The sequence below is a fragment of the Gobio gobio genome (assembly GCF_949357685.1).
Source record: "Gobio gobio genome assembly, chromosome: 21".
In the NCBI taxonomy this organism is placed as follows: domain Eukaryota; kingdom Metazoa; phylum Chordata; class Actinopteri; order Cypriniformes; family Gobionidae; genus Gobio; species Gobio gobio.
The window spans coordinates 17,654,079-17,676,154 of NC_137117.1; the positions used below are offsets into that span (position 1 = coordinate 17,654,079).

The 22,076-nt window shown below is 36.6% G+C and overlaps 2 protein-coding genes across 2 annotated transcripts; one reads left to right on the top strand and one right to left on the bottom strand.

Annotated features, from left to right (window-relative positions):
* Positions 1–260: 260 nt before the first annotated feature.
* On the bottom strand, positions 261–13,121 carry fam50a (family with sequence similarity 50 member A). The gene is made up of 13 exons (XM_079802300.1): positions 12,859–13,121; positions 11,760–11,844; positions 11,394–11,493; positions 11,033–11,175; positions 8,939–9,015; positions 6,124–6,190; positions 5,874–5,935; positions 5,644–5,720; positions 5,303–5,357; positions 4,988–5,036; positions 4,725–4,795; positions 1,079–1,189; positions 261–740 (listed from the first exon to the last, which is right to left on the bottom strand). The coding sequence occupies exons 1-13, from the start codon at positions 12,967–12,969 to the stop codon at positions 732–734; spliced, it is 1,017 nt and encodes a 338-aa protein (XP_079658426.1). The 5' UTR covers positions 12,970–13,121; the 3' UTR covers positions 261–731.
* A 430-nt stretch (positions 13,122–13,551) lies between these two features.
* tmed4 (transmembrane p24 trafficking protein 4) lies at positions 13,552–22,040 on the top strand. Its single transcript, XM_079801790.1, has 5 exons — positions 13,552–13,778; positions 14,319–14,419; positions 14,501–14,626; positions 15,942–16,088; positions 20,800–22,040. The coding sequence occupies exons 1-5, from the start codon at positions 13,631–13,633 to the stop codon at positions 20,947–20,949; spliced, it is 672 nt and encodes a 223-aa protein (XP_079657916.1). The 5' UTR covers positions 13,552–13,630; the 3' UTR covers positions 20,950–22,040.
* The last annotated feature ends 36 nt before the right edge of the window (positions 22,041–22,076 follow it).

Sequence of the window (22,076 nt, forward strand, 5' to 3'; positions counted from 1 at the left end):
GGAGTGGTGGCCTGGGGGAAATTTGCAGAGACCGTCAAAATCCATCTGCTGTGCCGCCAGGTACATTTAACCTGATTTACTGTTTGACGCTGCCCTTTTGGCTTCAATGCGCAAGTGGAAAAAGACCTTAATAACTCACACCAAAATGTGATATTCCAGGAGGACTAACCAGCCAATGGCCAAAAACAACATTCTGCATCTGTGAAAATAAGATTGGCGTTCCGCTAAATGCCATTCCATGAAACGCACCACGAGAGATTGATAGCCTGTGGTTTTTATTCCACTGTTCTAGGAGACTACAAATTTTCAAAACTTGAACAACCACAATCTTTAAAAGAGCCCGTAGTAGCGATGGAGCAATCATGAGACGATTCAACAGGTAAACATACAAAAGGTACGTAAATGAGGAGTTTATTTTTAAATAGGATTCAAGAGATGACTGAAACACTCAACTGACTATTTACAATCAAGAAGGCGCACATCAGTTGTGTTAACAAAAAGTCGTGAAGTCAGGTTAGTGTGTGCAAGATCCGACTATGAGCGTGTGACAAAGAATGTTCACAATCGGCCTTGGTTTAGGCCTCATGTTCACCTATATACAATGAAAAGGTGGGTGCAAACATTTATAGATACTCAGAGATGCCACACAAGATGAAGCCTTTTGCTGCCTGGTGTCAATAAAACCAGCAAAACAGCAAGATTGTTCAGGAAGGTCTCATGGATGTGGCTTCTCATCGAATCTGAAAAGCAATGAAAAACAGTATGTAAATGTGCTATGAATCCAACTAAAAACATATTTTTTTCCCCAGTTCACCCGCAACATTGCCATGATTTATTTGACCTGACATATTGTTTTCATCTATCGAAAACCATTTTAGCTAGTCCTGGAACACATCGGTTTTTGGTTATGGTTAGGAGGACCATGTCCTGTTTACATACATCAGGATCACAGAGCTTCTTTCATATGGTTCTACTACTAAACATGAGGCTGCAGGACATTTTGGAGACTTTCATTCAACACTGACCCCATCAGTTTCACGACTTTCAATATAAGGTCTTTAGTGAAAGATATACTCACTGTGTATTTGTCCCATTTTTTTTCGGGGTCGTAAGGCTCCCAACGGCTGGCAGGGAAGATGTGTTTGTTTTTTTCATACCAGCTCCTCAACACCACTTTTCCTGCATGAGACTGGACAAATAAACACAAACAGCTTTGAGTTCCCAAGAGTCAATGCGCATGTTCACCAAGAAACCTTGTGTTTACAACTTAAGCTCCCAGGTTGCTACAACAAGGGAAAATGTGTCACTGGTTATGCAAGGTTTGTGGTATCAAATCATTGAAAGACTCTTTAAAGGGATAGTTCACCCAAAAAAAAAAATTCTGTCATTAATTACGCGTTCCAAACAAGTAAGAACTTCGCTCATCTTCGGAACACAAATGAAGATATTTTGGATGAAATCTGAGAGCTTTCTGACCCCCGATAGATTGCAACGTTATTACCACTTTCAAGGCTCAGAAAGGTAGTAAAGGCATCGTTAAAATAGTCCATGTGACTACAGTGGTTCAACCTTTAAGTTATGAAGCAACGGGAATACTTTTTGTACACATAAAACAACAACAACCATTTTTTGTCTCTTCCATGTAGGGCTGTACGATAAATCGAAAAATAATCGGAACCGAAATTCAGAACCTCTAACCGACATATTTTTACCATGTCGGTTATTTTGGTTTTAGTCACGTGACTCCGCCCCTTCAGTCACATCAAGTGCAGTTTGCAGGCACACAGAGAGATGCAGGAGCAGTTATCTGTGTTTATAGATGCCCAGAATCACTATAGTAACTGCATGTTTTACACAGTTTATACAGGTAAGTTAATTGCCGTTCTTATAGCCTACTTGCTGCCACACACACACTCACACACAGACGGCATGCGCAAGCCCCGAAGCCAGATCGCTTTCGTCCTCATAAAGTTTGTCAAGAAAATGGGTTTAAAGGCTTGTACATTTAAAGCGAGATTGTGCACTATTCAAAAACAACAATACGGAAAAATCGTCCGTTCAGTGCTCAACTTTTTTCTGTGATAGAGATCCGAGCCGTGTCAGTATAATAAGTAATATGCTCTGACAACACGCGCGCGCGCGCGCCCTGAAGGCAGACCTCTATCACCTGCGTCCTCACAAAGCTTTGTCATTTGTATGTGTTTTAAGGCCTGCCAGTTTGAATATTAAAGCAATTTTAGACATTCAGATGTTTATTATGTTGAACTAATGCCTGATATATTGTGACAAACGAACACTCAAGACAGAAGCTCACACATCACGTGAAGATCGCGTGCAGAAAGCAGCGCAGCGGCAGACACGCATCGTCAACGCTGTCCTGTGCCTAAAGTAAAGTCACTAAAGTAGCTTAGAAACTCAACCGTCATAGGCATATATTTTAATACCTTTGAAGTAAGTACAAACCACAGCTTCATAATGAATAGAGACGGTAGGCCTATGACTAATTCACACACACACAATCACCCTCTCATTAAAGGTAGGGTAGGTAAGAATGATCTAAAACACTTTTGTCCAAATTTGTTTAAACTTTCTTTATATGTCAATACATAATTAAAATGTAAGTACTCTGGAAAAGAGAGTATAAAAATCGAGTGACTCTAGACTTTTTAATCTGCAATAAACACCGCTCATTATTTTCGTCCGGGACGAAACAAGTGATTGGCTTGGGTGACTGTCTGTCACTCTCTCTCGCTACCATGGCTACCGCCGCTTTTGCTACAGGATCTGCCCACATGCGCGCACCCGTTTGATTTGAGGAGTTCAAGAGGCTGTATTTCTGCTGGACAGGAAATCTTTAATTTTGATTATACATTTTTTTGGTTTATGTTTTCATGAAGCATGTCTCACTAGCACACGTAGCTGCCTAATATAGCTAACATAACATTACTTAGCATAAAGTTATAATGTTATACACTTAGCGAGCCATTAGTAGAGATGATAAATACTCAATATGCTTAGCTCAAGTTGATCGCTGTCGTGTTGAATTTCGCAAAATGTAACTTTAGATAACAAAATGCATGTGTGTGTAAAAACTAGTACACCGCATCCAGGAACTTTTTTTAGAACTAAGTTAGCTTTAGCTACTACCCTCTGTCTAAACTCTTTTACCATGTTCACCGGGAACTTTACCTGCACGTTTATTTCCGCCTGTGGTTTGTTTTTATATTCTCTACCTATGTTTACTGATGTTTTTATCTTGTATCTGTGTGTGTCGTAGACACTGTGTTGTGTGTGTATTTTAAACTTTACCAGTATCATTATTCTAGCTTGATAGTGAGTACTAAAATACATCTTATTTGTTTATATTCATAATGATAAAGTTAGATTTTTTATTACATGTGATTCTGACATGATGTCACTACATGCACTTCTTCTCCGCTCGCCTCAGGTAAATAATGCGTCTTTCAGCTGACGGTCGGCGTACCGCGTTCATGTGTTTTGGGGGCGTGGCTTTGGAAAGAGCCCAGAAGGGAGAAGGTGGAGTGAATGGAAATAATGAGCTGTCTATAAAACAGTCGTGAGAGGTCTACAGACACTCAATATTTATACTTTCTTTTTCAGAGTACTTACATTTTAATTATGTATTGATATATAAAGAAAGTTTAAAAAAAATTGGAAAAAAAGTTTAACCAACTCTTACCTACTCTACCTTTAGTGCATTCAAATAAATGTAATGTAGGCCTACTGTGTTAATTTATCTGTATCTGATGTACAACAAACAGAAATCTGCCCCATGGACAATAACTGCTGAAAGCACTTTTTCATTAGAAAAAGAAATTCCACCTTTAATAGTAGAAAATATTTACAGTAAAAACCTTATCAGGAACTTACTCAAAAACCTTATGAGGGAAAAAAATGGAAAGCCAAAAAGAATAGTCGTTCATTAATCGTAATCGAGGTAAAATGTTCAATTAATCGAGGTTTTTATTTCTGGTCAAATCGTTACAGCCCTACTTCCATGTCATTCTCCTACACAGTTTACGTAGTAAACACGGCGCTTCCGGGTTCCACGCCAGAACGCCTGCTCAATATTGGCCACTGATTGGCCAGCTCCTGCATCGTTGTGCTCATGTGAACAGTGTCGGCCAACAGTGAGCCAGCGTTCTGACGTAGAACCCAGAAGCTCTTTACTGTGTTTACTACATAAACAGTGTTGGAGACTGACACAGAAGATAATTGTTGAATAAAGTTGTTATTTTTGGGGGGGTTTTGCACACAAAAAGTATTCTTTCCGCGTCATAACATTAAGGTTGAACCACTGTAGTCACGTGGACTATTTTAACAATGTCTTTACTACCTTTCTGGGCCTTGAAAGTGGTAATAACATTGCAGTCTATACAGGGTTAAGAGAGCTCTCGGATTTCATCAAAAATATCTTCATTTGTGTTCTGAAGATGAACGGAGGTCTTAAGGGGTTTGAAGCAACATGAGGGTAACTAATTACAGAATTTTTATTTTTGGGTGAACTAACGCTTTAATTGTTCAAGACACTTAATAATGTGTATAAAAAAAATAAAAAAATAAATAAAACATATCCTGGAGCATATATGCTAACTTCACATTCACCAAAACATCACATGGTCCTTTTATATCTAGGTCTCTTCCAGTAAATTTGTGTGGTTCTTGCCCTGAATATGGACCAGACGCTATCCAGACATTATTACCTCATCTTTCTCAACTGTGGCATCATTCACCAGCCGAATGTCATCGTGCACATCAAAATTGAAAAGAGGCCCTGAAGAACAAGAGGGAGGTCTCAATAAAGCACCAAAAACAAAGACACCACATGAAAAAAGCAGGCTAATGCTAAATATAATCAGCATTAACTTTATATTACAAAATATCAGAGCAGAGTCATGTGTAAAATAATACAGAAGCCACTTGGGAACCTGTTAAACTAACTGTGGTAGAGGAAGTAGGAACTTACCACTTTTGCCTCTTGCCTTTGTCACGATGAAATCATAGAAACTGTGGTGCTAAAAGAAAAGCAGATTTGAGCTATAAACTGTGATTTATTACCACAGGTCTTTGTAATCAGGGAAACACTTGCTTATCACAAATTCTGAAATGTAAGCAATGTACAGGCTTGTACAGAATAAAGTGCATTGTAAACGAGACCTTATCTTAAAAGAGACCTTATTGGTCTTACAAATGAGATGATTTATAAGTATTAACATTTACAGGGGCACTTAGAGTTTTGATCCTTTAAAAGCATTAGTTTTGTTGTGGAAACCTTACTCACATGTGGGATTATCAAATCCTCTTTAATGTACATTAGATGCTCCACTCCTGCTGATCTGAAGGACAAAAACAGGCTTTAATATTATCTCGGTCTGTAACTTAAGAAGCCCTTGCCGTTTAAAGAGCTGTCTTCAGTTTTCATTTAGTACTGCACACTTGTAATTTATATTCATCACTGATATTCTGAAGAAAACCACCATGCTTTTTTGTAAATCACACACATATAAATAGATATCGAGAAACTATGAAACTGTATTAACTGAATCTAACGTGACTAAGTCTTGTAAAGTAAATCTAAGAAAGAGAAAGCGTTTTATAGCAGGTGACAATAAATGCATTTACCTCAGCTCACTGAAGTCTTTTCTCAAAACTTCCAGGGCCCTTTGGAGAAACTGCTGAATTGTGTTGCCTTTCTTCATCTACATGGACACATACACAAATATTATAGTATTTGTATATTTAAGTATATTATTAAAAATGGATCTCATTTTTACAATACAGAACATGTAACAAAGTAACATCTTGGGAATGTTTTTTTCTTAAATTTGAATATCTGATAACCTGCTCTGTACCTTGACAGTTTTTCGATGCCCTGAGCCATCCCAGTAACTGAAAGTTATTTCAATTTCTTCACCTAAAAAAACAAACACAAAAAAACAGGAAGCAAGAACAGGTTTGTAGTATCAAAGTTTAAATATAATATATAAGCTGCTTATAGCAAGTGGTTTATGCCTAGACAAGTTGAAATTAACAAAGGAAAATGGCTACAGATTCAACTGCACTCCAGTCCAGGTTCAGAGACAGCACATCTTCAGATCTTACTTTTGATCTTCTCTTGTTTTCTTTCCCACTCCTGCCTCAGCTCCTCTCTTAAACGATTCTCTTCTTCCTGAAACACACATTTTACTCACAATTACACATACAAAACATTGTATTCGCAAGCTGTTTGGTACATTTTTCCGAAAGAAACTGTATTTTTCAAATGTGCATAGCTGCTAAGTAGGGGTATAACAGTTCACGTATTCGTACCGAACCGTTTCTGTACAGTTTCTGTGCGAATGCAATCTTTAACAGTTAACAGTCAGCTTGTTTTAAGCGCGGAACACACTTCAATCCTAGTTCCCACATGAACATATTAAGTATTCAGTCCATTTCATCACGAAATTCAAACGATAAATGCCTTTTTGACGCTCTTTAATGTGACGACACTGATTACTGTAGACACGTAGGCTCAAGCGGCCACGGTGTGTGCGTGTGAATGCGATCATCTCTTCCTAAAGAATAAACATGAATTAATATCTTAAGGTATGTTGAGGATACATTAACACTTACTGAAACGTATCATATGTGGTGTAATCGCTCAATCAGTGTTTCAACCGCGGAAAGACGTCAACATTAAAACACCTTGTAAACAATGTCATGTTGCATCACATTTACCTCAGGCAGTCATTCAGTGTCCACAGCTGTTAGTTCACTGGAGAAATCAACTATTTTTCTAAATATATGCACTATATTAGCGGTTATACTCATTATATTCTACTTAACCTGTTAGTGATGTCTTGATTATTTCATGTATGTTTAAATAAACCTGTCATGAAAATGACACTCACTGTGTATAAATGATTATATTTCAACAACGAATTGGAGAAAAAACATCATGTTAGAAATTAGATTTAGAAATGAATGCAAAAACAGCCTTATGTGAAGCTTATGAGTGTTGATTATTATACCTAAAAATAAATAGCAACTGAATTTAGGCTAATAGCTTTGGTTCTGTTGTTAACCTTTAATATTAATGTGCAAGTAAGGTATATAGTTTACACAGCAATATCTTCAATAAACTTTTAGTTATAATTTAATTAATTTAAGGACAGACACTTTTTTTCAGTAAACCACTGTTTAATAAAAAGAAGTAAAAAGCAATTTTGTAAAACTGCTGTACCGAACCCGTACCGAACCGTGACTTCAAAACCGAGGTACGTACTGAACCGTCAGTTTTGTGTACCGTTACACCCCTACTGATAAGTGTAACTTTAACCAACATTGGAGTACTCTAACTCGAAAACAAATGAGCGCCGCTCATACAAAGAAACTCAGATAACATACACGGTTAAAATGGTGTAGTTTTTATATTTATAACATATGATACAGTTAAGCAACATCACACAAACAAGAGTGTTGTTTTCCTGAATACCATCACGACTGAAAATGACGCATATGTCAGTTCCATAAACAATTATTTAACATTAAGTCACTTACATTTTAGATGCAATATGGACTGTTTTTGTTCTATTCAGCAGCGAAAATAGTTCAAAACAAAGAACACAACAGAAGCGTAACGCATCTCACAGCAACAGTGTTTTACTTAATGATTCAGCGTTTTGAATGAATCGGTTGAATCAAAGATTCAATGACCTATTCGTAAACGACCGCCTAATTCTTGAATGAATCAGCCATTTGAACGAATCGACTCAATGACTTACTCATTAAGACCGTCATCTGCTGCCACCTACTGGTGGTTTAGTTTCATCTTTCCAACATTTCTTATTTGTATATTCAAAAAAATTTAAAATAATCTCATAACATTATGTAATGCAGTTGTAATTTTTCAGGGTAAATAATTTAATTTGATTGGTAACAGCCTATAGTGTCTTATTCTAATTTAATTTATAGATCAAATTTAAAAATATAAAATGAAAGCTGAAGCATAGCATATATTTAATAAGATTATGGAAAAATGCCCTTTATAAAAAGGTAAAAATATCACAAATATGCATATTTAAATATGTCAAAGCTGATTGAACACTAGGTGAGAATATTGCTTCAGAATAGATTATATTTACAAAAAAAAAAAATTATAATCCGGACAAGCTAATTTTTTACTCGGACAAGTGAATGACAGATTTGTGACATGACAAGCATGTGAACAGGCTTAATGTCGAGCCCTGAAGGTGGTCATAATGTTATGCCTGATGTTATCCCTGATCGGTGTAGCTATAGATGTAGATATATATACAGATAAGATAAAAAGAAATTGCATTTTTAATGATCCTTGTTTTTATTTTTAACTCTTACACATGGTATTCTTATTTCTTATGTAAATCACTTTGAATTGCCATTGTGTATGAAATGTGCTATACAAATAAACTTGCCGTGCATCAAAATAATTCCTTTTGCATTCATTGTCAAAGAGTGTGGAGTGATGGTCCCTGGTATCTGAATGCAGTTTTACAGGGCTGTTGGTTTAACACAAGCTTCCTCTGGATATATATATATATATATATATATATATATATATATATACAGTGGACACGCCTCATGAACGTCGACACGCCTCATTGAATGGAAACCGAGCCAAAGCACACAGCAAATTGACATTGTTTGGCAGCTTTGTGATAAATCTCAGGCTGATGTCTCAATGTGTGACATCTCTGGAATCATTTTATTTGATGTGTAGCCCAGAGGAAGCCTGTGTTAAACCAACAGTCCTGTAAAACTGCATTCAGATCTTTGACAATGAATGCAACAGGAATTTATTTTGATGCAATTTTTTTCATCTTATCTGTTAGTTGAATATAAATTAGGTCTGCATGTGTGTTAACAGAGCATCAAGAGCAGGATATTTTGAATCAATTACCTCTCTGTCCCTGTCCGGCAGGAAGCTGGTGTCCACATCTGGGTTTTTCCCTAGTTTTTTCTTTTTTACAGGTATGCCTGTTATAGATGATGATAAAAACGATTACAAAAACTGAATACATGAAAAACAATCTATTAAACTCTTACTAAATAACTATTAAAGGGTTAGTTCACCAAAAATGAAAATTCAGTCCTTAATTACTCACCCTCATGTCATTCCAAACCCATAAGACTTTTGTTAATCTTCAGAACACAAATGAAGATATTTTTGATGAACTCTGAGAGCTTTCCCTCCATTGACAGCTTCGCAATTACCACTTCAAAAAGAACCAAGCTCAAATGTGCTGCGTAACACAAGAATGAACCTCATTGGTTCTTACAGAAGCTCAAAAGTGCTGCGTAACACAAGAATGAACCTCATTGGTTCTTACAGAAGCTCAAAAGTGCTGCGTAACACAAGAATGAACCTCATTGGTTCTTGAGGAAGCTCAAACATGCTGCATAACACAAGAATGAACCTCATTGGTTCTTGAAGAAGCTGAAATGTGCTGCGTAACACAAGAATGACCCTCATTGGTTCTTACAGAAGCTCAAAAGTGCTACGTAACACAAGAATGAACCTCATTGGTTCTTGAGGAAGCTCAAACGTGCTGCTTAACACAATAATGAACCTCATTGGCTCTTGAGGAAGCTCAAACGTGCTGCGTAACACAAGAATTAACCTCATTGGTTCTTGAGGAAGCTCAAACGTGCTGCGTAACATAAGAATGAACCTCATTGGCTCTTGAGGAAGCTCAAATGTGCTGCGTAACATAAGAATGAACCTCATTGGCTCTCTCACTTGTCATGCTTGAGCTTCTGTGAACTGATGAGTGAGTTGATGAATGTTTATATGTGGATAAAAGCCACGGATCTATATAAATTTATCATTTATACAGATCAGTGATAAAAGCCTAAATAAAATCTGTCCATAAAGTGATTTTGTCTCTTCAGAAAATTTGGACTGAATTCATTTGAATTCGTTTTACGGATTTGTTTTGATCTCTTTATAAACTTTTTGAAGTATCAAAGTGGTAGTTTTTATAAAAAATATGTTCATATGTGTTCTGAAGATGAACGGGTTTGGAACGACATGAGGGTGAGTAATTAATGACAGAATTTTCATTTTTGGGTGAACTAACCCTTTAAAATGCACTTTTACTTAGTAGTACCACATTTGGTTAGAAATAAAGAATTTAAGATTCAATATCAAGACTGAATTTGCAGACTTTTCACAATTTCTATGCTGATTTTAGGGTAAACACTGCAAAGTGCATTTAAACATGGTAAACATGGTGCTGGTACCATGTACTATATATAGTACTCTGCTCTTATTAGCTGCGTTTCCATCCAAAGTGATGAATTTAACTTACAGTGTGTGCAAAATTGAAATATCGCATGAAACATTTGCAAAAAAAGCAACATTTCCATCTCACATGTGCAAAAGAACAAAATCGTCACTTTCTGGGAAATTGGCGTAAGATATCTGTAATAAAAATGGAAGTTTCTGCAATCGGGAAAAAGTCTGTGGCTCTTTTTTCCTACATTATAAATGACTTGCATCTCAGAGCGTGCAGATGAAATGCAATAAACACTGTCATGTTATCCTGCGTTCGGATGCTGGTGTTTGGGAATGCAATCATGTGAGATAATTAAACCAAATCATTTAGATGACAGATGCTCTGGCATTTCAGAACGCTCAAACCAACATTGAGAGGCTGTGCAATGAAATTGGTTCGCTGGTTAGTCCAGTTATCCAATCACATTCACTGTTGAGGCGAAGAGTTTTTGCTGTGCATCGATGGATTTATTTTGTACATGTGTTCCAATCGTAGTTTATGCACAAGTCTTCTTATCGGATAAAAAAAGAGATCCGCATTTTTAGAATGTATGGGCATCTTGGCATTTCCATCCAGCGTTTAAGCGATATCCCGATATAAAAATAGTTGGATGGAAACATAGCTATTGGTAGCTTATTGAAACCTTTAATACAAAGTGATGGTTAGGTAAAAATGTATTCGTCTTCTGTAAAAATCTGCCAAGAAAAATGCCATACATATCTCCTCCATACACTCCTCCTCCTCAATTTCCTCTTCCTCCTCTTCTTCTTCCTCTCCTTCATCCGGATTGAAGGATAAACTGGCAATCTTCCTTTTCTGCTCTTCCTTTCTTTTCTTCTCCTTCTGTTTCTCCAGTTTCCTTCAAGAACAGACCAAACACGAAGCTTTAAAATCAAACCTCACACAGATTTTAAGGGGGGAAAAAGAAAGCAAGCAGGATGCCTGGAGCGCGCAATGCAGGATTCTACAACAAACTACCCATAAAGTCTTAAACAATGATTAAAAGACATTCATTCATATTGAGAAAATGACATCAAGCAGGAGAGAAGCATAAATAAATAATTGAAAAAGCCTTACAGCTGTAGCTCTTTTGACTGCTCCTTCTTGGCGAGCTGTTTCTCTCGTTCTTTGACCAGGGCTTCCTGCTTCGCTTTCATGTCATTAAGAGTCACCAGACCTGCAGAGAACAACAACATCCTCCACTCACAAAGTGATTTAATACACAAATCTGTACGTTTAAATTAAATAATTCCGAAAGAGGTTGTACGTTATGGATATGGTTGCCAAATTCAGATGGGACATGAAACAAAAGTAAAGCCTTTTGCAGTCTTGTGACAATCTAATAATAATCAAGACAGCTCTAGTCAATAAGCAGAATCTATAAAACACTACAGAAGTACTTCATAATCATAAAAAGTTGTTTAATTTTTACTGCTCACTTACCAACAGTGCTGGACTTGAGCTCCTGCTCCACAGCGTCATAATGAGCGGAGAACTTTTTATCAATGTTGGACTTCACCATGTTGTCCTAGAAAGGAGAATGAGAAGTTCAGTTAGGGGGGATATTTTACATAAAACATTTGAAAATTGTTGTAATGATCCCTGTTATAACAATATTATAATATTCTTAAAAAAAATATTAATAAGCTACAATTATTAGTTATACGTTGCTTAAATATCAGTAGTTTGTATACTGTGGCCACAAAACAGTATGGCCCAGTTTCACAGACAGGGCTTAGACTAAGCCAGGATTAGGCCTTAGTTCAATTAGGACATTTAAGTAACTTTTATAAACGTGCCCAAGAAAAAAACATTGCTGGTGTGCATCTTGAGACAAAACAATGCCACTGACATATTTTAAGATTTGTCAGTGCAAGATTCTTTCAGTTAAAACAGCTCAAACATGCATTTTAGTCTAGGACTAGCTTAAGCATTGTCTGTGAAACCGGGGGTATATGATTTATCATTTAAAACTTGCTTGAATGTGACTTTAAAATAAATGATATTTTGCTTGCTTTACAATGATTTATCATACTTTTAAAGCATGAGATTTAAAACAATGTGGAAAAAGTGTCCAAGTAATATTATGGGGCACTGTTTACACAAAAATGCGAACACATATGAATATAATTTTACAAGCAAGTTCATTTTGGTAACATTTATGAAGATACATTCTTCGAGTTGACGTACCTTCTACATAGTATCAGGCTACTATTTCAAAATGTGGTTTTTACATATACCATGGTCATGAGGAGCCAGTCAGGCTTTTACCTATGGTTAGCTTACTATCACACTACTGAAGTCATTATAAACTGTCATAACATCATAAAGCCTTCTCATGTGACTTTATCCTGTCTAAAAGGGGCAAGAAGCATAACCATCATATTCTGAGTTTAAGAAGATGTACTATCCTATATAACTGAATATTTCTATACATTCCATCACACTTTTGAGCTTGCAGATATTTATTGGAGGCGTATAGTCAGGAAAGGTTGAATGGCCAGTGTGTTTATGTTTATTTTTGTTATTCGGGCTCACTTGCCTCTGCTATCTTCTGTTTCAGCTGCTCGAGCTGTTCTCGCTCTCTTTCTCTCTTCTTCATGAGCTGCATCGCTCTCCCCGCTTCACTTGCCGCTCCTTTATACTGCGCCATTGCGGCTCTTTTACAAGATGTTCAGAAAAAGAAATGGAAAAACACTGAAAAGCGAGATAACTCCTGAATTCAGTAAATAAACAAACGAGAAACTTCTCGACTAAAGCAAGCGGTTGTGGGTAATATAGCGCAGTACTGCTTCCGGTTGATGCGCGAAATAACTGCATTCCAAAATAAAAGTCTATCCATGCTTGCATAAAAACAAAACATACAAAAAAATAAATAAACGTATTATACATTTTTTTTATTAATAATAATAATAATAATAGTTAATTTTATTACTATTACTATTTCTGCTGCTGATGATAACAATTATAATTGTATTATATTTCATTTTATGCATGATTTTAAGCCCATACTAAAATTAAGCCCATTTATATAGTCATTTTTAACCTACATATAACTTCTCAAATTGTATCGTAATGTATTTTACATAGAAATAAGGACTTAAATATTTCCACATAAATAGTTGACATTTTTAATTAAAATAATTATTAAATTAAGTTTTTTGGTTTCTTTCTTCAGGTAAACTTCTATGCCACTCGTGAACATGCATGGGCGGACTTTAAAAAACAAAAGGCCGTGTTGTGAAAGAATAGAGTGAGAATCGAGTGTTTCTGCAATCGATTCTCAGCCCTGGATTGAGTGAGAGGTGATTTGGATGGAGATGAAGGCGGTGGTGGTGTCCTGTGTCGGGCTTTTGCTTCTATTTGCGTGGCTTTCTCCAAGCCAAGCCCTTTATTTCCACATCGGAGAGACGGAGAAGAAATGTTTTATAGAAGAAATACCCGATGAAACCATGGTGATCGGTACGTTCATTGTCCAATCGTCTCTCTGCGATCGGTTAGCTTTGTCGGCTAGCTGATTCATCCATCTGGATTCATCAGAATAATTCACTTTTTGTCTTATTTAACATACTCAACCTGAAGGCAGCTGATGTAAAATCAGATTTTAGTTATGGATTTGATTATTTGCATACATCTGTTGAAATAAAGAAGGGCTTTGTGTAGATCTGCATGATCAAGGATGTGGCAGGTGCAGCATCCTGCTTGGGTACCTGACATACAGGTGCAACCAGTTCCTTCCTGCCAGCAGCTTCAGCCTGGATTTATCACTTGTTTATAGTAATCAGAAATAACAGTTATGATGACAGGGGAGACAATACATGTATAGGGGAGACAATACATGTATATTTGATCTCTAATATACGTACTGTATAGGGAAACAATAATAAGAACCTATTAATCTAATACGTATATACAATACGCGTGTGTATATGATGTTTGTAAATTTTAATGGCACAAATGAAAATACTCTGTTGGGTTTTATTTGTGTGTGTGTGTTTTTAGGAAGATACAGAACACAGATGTGGGACAAACAGGCTGGCTCTTTTCTCCCGTCCACCCCTGGTTTAGGCATGCATGTGGAAATCAAAGATCCTGATACCAAGGTAGCCTGCGATTTTACACAAATGTAGATGGCAGCATACTTCTGTGAAGTAGTTTTCACATTCTCTCTCTGTTTATTTCAGATCATTCTGTCCCGTCAGTATGGCTCAGATGGACGTTTCACCTTCACGTCCCACACACCAGGCGAACATCAGATCTGCCTCCACTCCAACTCCACCAAGATGGCACTGTTTGCTGGTGGAAAACTGGTACGACTGTAAAATCTATGATAAATATAGAGAAAATATAGAGAGTCATAGTTTCAGTCCAGGATCCTCATCAGGCATTTTTTTTATATTATATTTGGTAATATTTAAATGTCAAATACAGTGTTATTTTAGTATTGTTTATACTCTATTATATTATTTATTCATATTTTTAATGTTTAATTAATAATTTTGAGTAATAAGCTGTCTAATTTGCAGTCTCTATATTTAATAAATGACATCTGGTAATATTTAAATGTCAAATACAGTGTTATTTTAGTATTATTTATACTCTATTATATTTTTTATATATTTGAAATGTTTAATTAATAATTTTGAGTAATCAGCTGTCCAATATCCAGTCTCTATATTTAATACAATTACACCAGGTAATATCTATTTATCAAATATAGTGTTATTTTAGTATTATTTATACTTTATTATAGTATTTATTCATATTTTTAATGTTTAATTAATCATTTTGATTAATAAACTGTCAAATATGCAGTCTCAATATTTAATAAATGACATCAGGTAATATTTAAATGTCAAATACAGAGTTTTTTATTATTATACTTTATTATAGTATTTATTCATATTTTGAAATTTGAATGAATCATTTTGAGTAATAAGCTGTCTTAATGTGCAGTCTCTATATTTAATAAATTACATCCATTAATATGTATATGTCAAATACAGTGTTATTTATACACTATTATAGTATTTATTAATGGTTTGAATTTTTAATTAATATTTTTGAGTAAAAAAGCTGTACAATATGCAATCTCTATATTTACTATATTTACATTAGGTAATAGTTGTATGTCAAATACAGTGTTATTTTTGTATTATTTTTATACTTTGATAGTATTTATTCATATTTTAATAATTTGCTTTAATTTGTATATTTTTAGTTTATGTTCGTTTCAGTAATTGTATGTGCTTTTGTCATTATTATAGTTTTTTTTCTATTTAGCTTTAATTTATTTTCATTTCCGTTTTAGTCATTTTAGGACTTAAATTATTATTATTTTTTTATTTCAGTTCAGTTTCAGTTCAAATTTTTGTTTATGTTTTAGTTTTTCATCTAATACTTCTGTTTTATTTTACTTCAGCTTTGGTTCAATAAAGACAATTATTTTAAATAGCATTAGTTCACAATAACAACACTGGTCAATTGCATTATAAATATGGCTTATTTGAAAGATTTTGAAATTATCTCTAGATATGAGAAAAAGTCAATTACTGTATTCATTCTAATATAATACAGTATAACTGAACATTAGCATGTGAAACCTTATATAATGCTGTCTTACAGAGAGTCCACTTGGAAATTCAGGTTGGTGAGCACACCAACAACTACCCCGAGATCGCAGCCAAAGACAAACTGACCGAGCTGCAGCTGAGGGTCCGACAGCTCCTGGACCAGGTGGAACAGATCCAGAAAGAGCAGAACTACCAGCGGGTGAGTTTGAACTGCAGAAACTAGTTTTAGTTTATGGTACAGTAGAGTTCTGTTGGCTGACTGGCCAATTAAACTTAAAGGTCCCATGATGTGGATTTTTAAAATTATTTTATGTTTCCTGAGGTGTACTTATATTGTTAGTATGATTTTTACATCATAAATTGTCATAATTTTGAAATAAAATGCATTTTTCTATCCTGATTTTAGCCCTCTGGCTTGAATGCTCTGTTTGAAGGGGTGTGTCTGCTGTGAGACTTCAGTGTAAACGCCCACTGTTGTGATTGGCTGACATCTTTACATTTGAAATATGTATTACATGTGGAACCCCTCTCGAATACTTTTACTAATTTTATTTGCTATCACAGCCGTCGAGATTAACGAATCGTGAAAGTGTTGATTATAGCATTATTTTTAGATCTTTTCCCATCACATGAAACACTTGCGACGTGTGATTGACAGCTTCAGCCATTATAAAGAGAGTGTTCTTTGATCGCTCGCTGTAGTTTAATCACAGTTTAAATAACCGATTTGTTTCATGCTACTAAGAGAAACAATGTGAAGTTGATGGTTTAGTCACTGGCTTGATTCACTGATGCATAAATAGTATTAAACGATTTACAAAGAAAGGCTGTGTGAACTTGAATGATTTGCAGATGATCACAGATCATGCATTAATGAACACTGTTACTCACTGTTTGTGGCGGTGCTGTCGAATCCATATCGGAAAAGTCTGTTTGTAAAGCCTGTGCTGGCATTGCGACTGAATTAAATGTGAAAAATAAACTGAATCCATTTTCTCCAAATTATCTGGGTGGGCAAAGCAGAGGAAGGGGAGGTAACCTTTCCCCGTATGACGACATACAGGGAAGATTCCAGATTGGCCCATCTGAGCTTTAATTTTCTCAAAGGCAGAGCAGGACACCCAGGGCTTGGTTTACACCTATCTCCATTTCTAGCCACTGCGGGACCATAGACAGGCTAGGGGAACTCATATTAATGTAACAAAAAAAAACATAAAGTGAAATTTTCATGTCATGGGACCTTTAAATATCCACAATCGCTGGGTCGCTGCCTGCTCAAGATGTTTAACATTATTTAGGGCATCTGTCTTGTCGATATTAGTACTGTATCTATGGCCCTGTTTACACCTGGTACCGTTTTGGTCGCAGGTAGACGAGGAAAACACATTCCCGTTTACACCTGGTGCTTTAGTCCATCTCTTTTGTCCATTTTCAACCACTTCTGTCCTGATTTCTTGTAGGGGAGGGTCTATGGGCGTGTAATGTATGGGATTTTTGCGACCAAAGACGGAAAAACATATGGAGAGCAGCAGCTTTCATTTCTTCTCTAAAAGCCACAAGACCAGCCGACCAACCGGTCATTTGTGGCTGTTCAAACACATTCGACCACATGAGCGTTTACACTGCGAAAGCAATCCGGTCAAATGTGTTTTTGGCTTCCTCTGGAAGTGGTCGAAAGTTGACAAGCTCAAAACGCATTAGATTAGCCTGACAAGCCAGACCCACATTAAGATGTTGGGTCTGGAAACTCACCATTGACAGGGCTCAATCCGAGGGGCGGGATAAATGGTTGTCTTTCAAATTCCCTCTGCTCACGCAATTGGATAGCGCCATGAGCGCCACAACCAACAAAGCCTTGGAGCGCAAAGAAGAAGGTGAAGCCGAGCTAACGTTAGTTGATAGACTTTCGCCGTATCCGGTAGGCAAAATTTCAAACATATCTTCTTTTCTTAAGAATGACTTCAATGCCGTTCTTTGTTCTTTTCTCAAAGAAAAGCTTAACTCCAAGTCTTCCAGAGTCGCGGCCAAAGCCGATTCAAAAGACCGTTATTCGTCAGCTTTGTTTATGAGTAGCACGCAGAACCTATGCAACTCTGCCGTGACGTCATTATGTTAAGCCCGCCCACCGATGCTACACACGCTGTGATTGGCCTGACCACAGTTTGGTTTTTCCAGCTCTCAGGTCTACCGCTAGACTACACTCGTGGCAAACTACATTTTCTGCCGCTAGGGTGTGTTCAGAGCTTTTATCTTCTAAAGTGTAGGAAACTCAGAAGATGAAGACCAGGAGACTTCGGGATCAAACAGAAGTTATTCTTTTAATGAGAACTCTCTGTGCTGCAGGTCGTCCGAAAACAGTCTGACTCAAACAGCATACCTGATTCCAAAGGGGGAGGGATTTACATTGAGGTTGAACAAAGCATGTTAATTAAATATACAGGTTTTGGGAAAACCTGCCCAGACAGAGTATCACCAATCCTACTCCTAATCAGAGAGGCAACGACGGTGAGAGTCTGAAAACAGGTCCGGCAGGAATCTCCTGCTGGAAACTCAACAAGCTTCCTTTATACCTCAAATGCTCACTGTAAAACAGGCCCAGCAGGAATCTCCTGCTGGAAAACCCCAGAATTATTATCTATACCTTAAATGCTAAATACAATGTACTTTCTTAAATTTGTAATCTTACAGGTGCGTCTAGATTTCTAGACTAGCTTTAGATACCATTAACACCTGTATTTAGCGTCGTCTACTTGTGTTCCGATCGACCAAAACACATCTTAATACCAGGTGTAAACAGGGCCTAGCAATGTTATTAAAGGTCCTGTTCTTCGTGATCCCATTTTTCAAACTTTAGTTAGTGTGTAATGTTGCTGTTAGAGCATAAATAATACCTGTAAAATTATAAAGCTCAAAGTTCAATGCCAAGCGAGATATTTTATTTAACAGAAGTTCCCTTTCAAAGCCTACAGCGAACGGCCGGTTTGGACTACATCCTGGTACTTCCTGCTTTAATTACGTCAGTAGAACAGTTTGTTGACTTTGTTGGTCTTGTTGCTCTCCCACGTGGAGAAGAGGAAGTGTTGCGTTCGTAGAGTGTGTTTGTCGCCATGTCGTCGAGACGCTGTAATTTTCATCCCGGAGTCAAATCACCTTTGTTTGGCTTTGTTTAGCCAGGGACGCTGTACTTTGAGCACATGCATCTCCCCGTTATGGTAAGAGGCGTGACCTTTCCGGGCAACGTGCGCTAAGCTGCTGTCGAATCACAACACGGGAACCGCTGGCACAATCAGAACTCGATACGTATTTCTGAAGGAGGGACTTCATAGAATAAGGAAATCATCAAGATGTTTTTAGGACAGTGAAAACAGCAGTATACAGATAAGTAAATTGTGTGAAAAATACTGTGTTTTTTTAAACGCGAAACATGAACACGTTATATTGCACACTGTAAACACAATCAAAGCTTCAAAAAAACAGGAAAAACGGGACCTTTAAGGTTAACTGAAATGTAACTTTTTTTTTAAAACCTTTTTGAAATAGATTAACGTTAACTGAAATAAAATATTTTATTGAATTATTTATTTCAGCTAGTTACCGGTTTCATTTAGTTTAATTTGTTCTAAAATAACTAAAGCTAAAATAAAAATGAATACACCAATTAAATGATAAAAACACCTGAAAATGACTAAAACTTATTTAAAGAGGACCTATTATGATTATTTTACAATTTCAACTTTCTTTAGTGTGTAATGTTGCTGTTTGAGCGTGAAAAGTGTCTGCAAAGTTACAAAGCCACTCCAAAGGGAGTTTTTCTCTGTATGAGTCAGACTGCGCACTGTTTCTGAACTCCCTGAAACGCCTCCATTGCAGTCTTGAGTTTTCTTACGGGAACAAACACGTCACAATATTCCTCATTTAAATAAATTCTGCCAAAGGCATATGCAAAAAAGGGGGCGAGGCCAGGTTGAGTTGCATTAGTAGTGTGTTGAAATCATATGTAAAAAAAAAAATATGGACGTAGTGTCCGTGACGTCACCCATAGGGTTCTGAAGAGAGTTTTTGAAGCCTCAAAGTAAGCCGTTGCCATCTTGGCAGCGCATCATTGCGCGTCACTCACGGATAACAGAAAATGGGCAAAGAGGCAGGACGTGGGTGGAGCTGAGGTGACTAAAAGACTGCAGACAAATGGCAATCCACCTGTCACTCAAAGTGGCCACGCCCTTAATTATGCAGAACTTTAAGGCTTTATATAATTTAAACGAATGAGTTATAAAAAAAAATTCACCCCTCCTCACAGTTGTCATGAAGGGCAAAAATAACCGTATAGACCAAAACCACAATTTGTACCAGGCTTTAAACATGTTTTTTTTTCTGCTGTAAAGTTGGGCATTTTAACATGGGTCTCAATGAGATTCTGCTCCCTTCTGGAGCCTGTCCCTAGCGGCCAGTCGATGAATTGCAGTTTAAGTCACTTCCGTATTGGCTTCAAGAGAAACTGGGGGAGGTTGCCGCTTGGTTGAAACTGTCACCCCCCTTATGGTAAGGGGGGTGACATTTCCAAAACACGTGCAAATCGATCGACCAATCCGAGCACATTTTGCTTTTCAGTAGGAGGGGCTTCCATAGAGATCGGAACTAAAAAGAGCGTTACAGACAGACTGGGACGAGAGGTGCTACAACAATATCAAATATGTGAAAAATAATGTGTTTTTTGAAGATTCAAGCATGAAAATTTATTCTAGTAGACCCCAAAATAAAATCAAGACAAGGGCATAATTTGGCCTCTTTAATACAAACTACAATAATATCTAAATTATACCAAAATGAACACTGGTAGTTGTCAATGTTATAGCATCCATATAGGTTATATATTGCACTGAATGCACTCACAATAAGTTGTTTTTCCACAGTATCGCGAGGAGCGTTTCCGTATGACGAGTGAGAGCACGAACCAGCGCGTTCTGTGGTGGTCTATCGCTCAGACCGTCATCCTCATCATCACAGGCATCTGGCAAATGAGACATCTCAAGAGCTTCTTCGAGGCCAAAAAGCTGGTGTGAAAAGCAGAAAGTATTACAAAGACACTAACCCAAGTAACATTTATTGCCGTTTCGTTTCTCAAGCATGGGAATACTCATGGGTTTTCTTTTTAAATTCAGTTCGGTCCAACATTATCTTGAGCAGATAAACAGAGCTTTGAATGAAGTCTTAAACATGCAGAATATTAACAACTTTTAATTCTGCTCTATACCTGATACCCATTTATCATGAATGAATCATAATCATACATGAATGTTGTTTAAGTGTTTATATTACTAAAAAGTGTGACATGAAAATGTTATGTTTTTAAAGTGATGATCATTATGGGTGCATGGAAACTACTGTTGACTTTAAGGTTGCATTACTGATAAATGTGAAGAATCAAGCCAGGTAATCATTTCTTAACATTTTTAATAAGTATATATTGAGGTATATTGAAGATTTTGACAAATTTGTGGCTTTATTTTCATGTTCTAACCGTCTTGGGCTCTAAACACCCTCAAATTGGTTTGATGTTCATGATCTTGAGGGGAAATGATTCAAGCAAATTGATTGTAGCTTGCATAGTAGCCGTTTAGACCATATTTTTGGGATTTTCTTTCTTTTAGTGACTTACAAAATGTGATTTTTGTTGTTCTCGTTGTTGTTCTCAGTGTTCTCTTCCATGCGTTATTTATTTACTGCATTGACCAGATTTCAAATGTAATTCCAGTAGATACATTGAGCAGGAATGTCTGTAATTTAATGAAAACTTTCGGTTTTCTGGGTTCTTCGATTTCAAGACTGTATGTTGTTTATAGGGTATTTGAACATTTTTGTACTGGCTTCTTACACGTACCAATTTATAAAACTGCTGGTTTGCATGACACTCAATGGCAAAATCCTCCATGTAATGTGAAAAGTTAATAACAAGGTTATTTATAGGTTAACGCAGTCTCAAGTGTCTTTCAAGCTTTGTAATAAACTATCTGTGCACACAGTGTGCATGCACATATTTAACTGTATGCTTGGTACTCAGTTTGTATGCCATTCATAAACATTGTCTTCATTTGTATTATAGTTGGGTTTGTTGGGTTTTTAATGTTTTTTGAATTAAAGGTTTTAAATTGACAAATATTGTTGGTCTTCATGAATGAGTGGCATAATG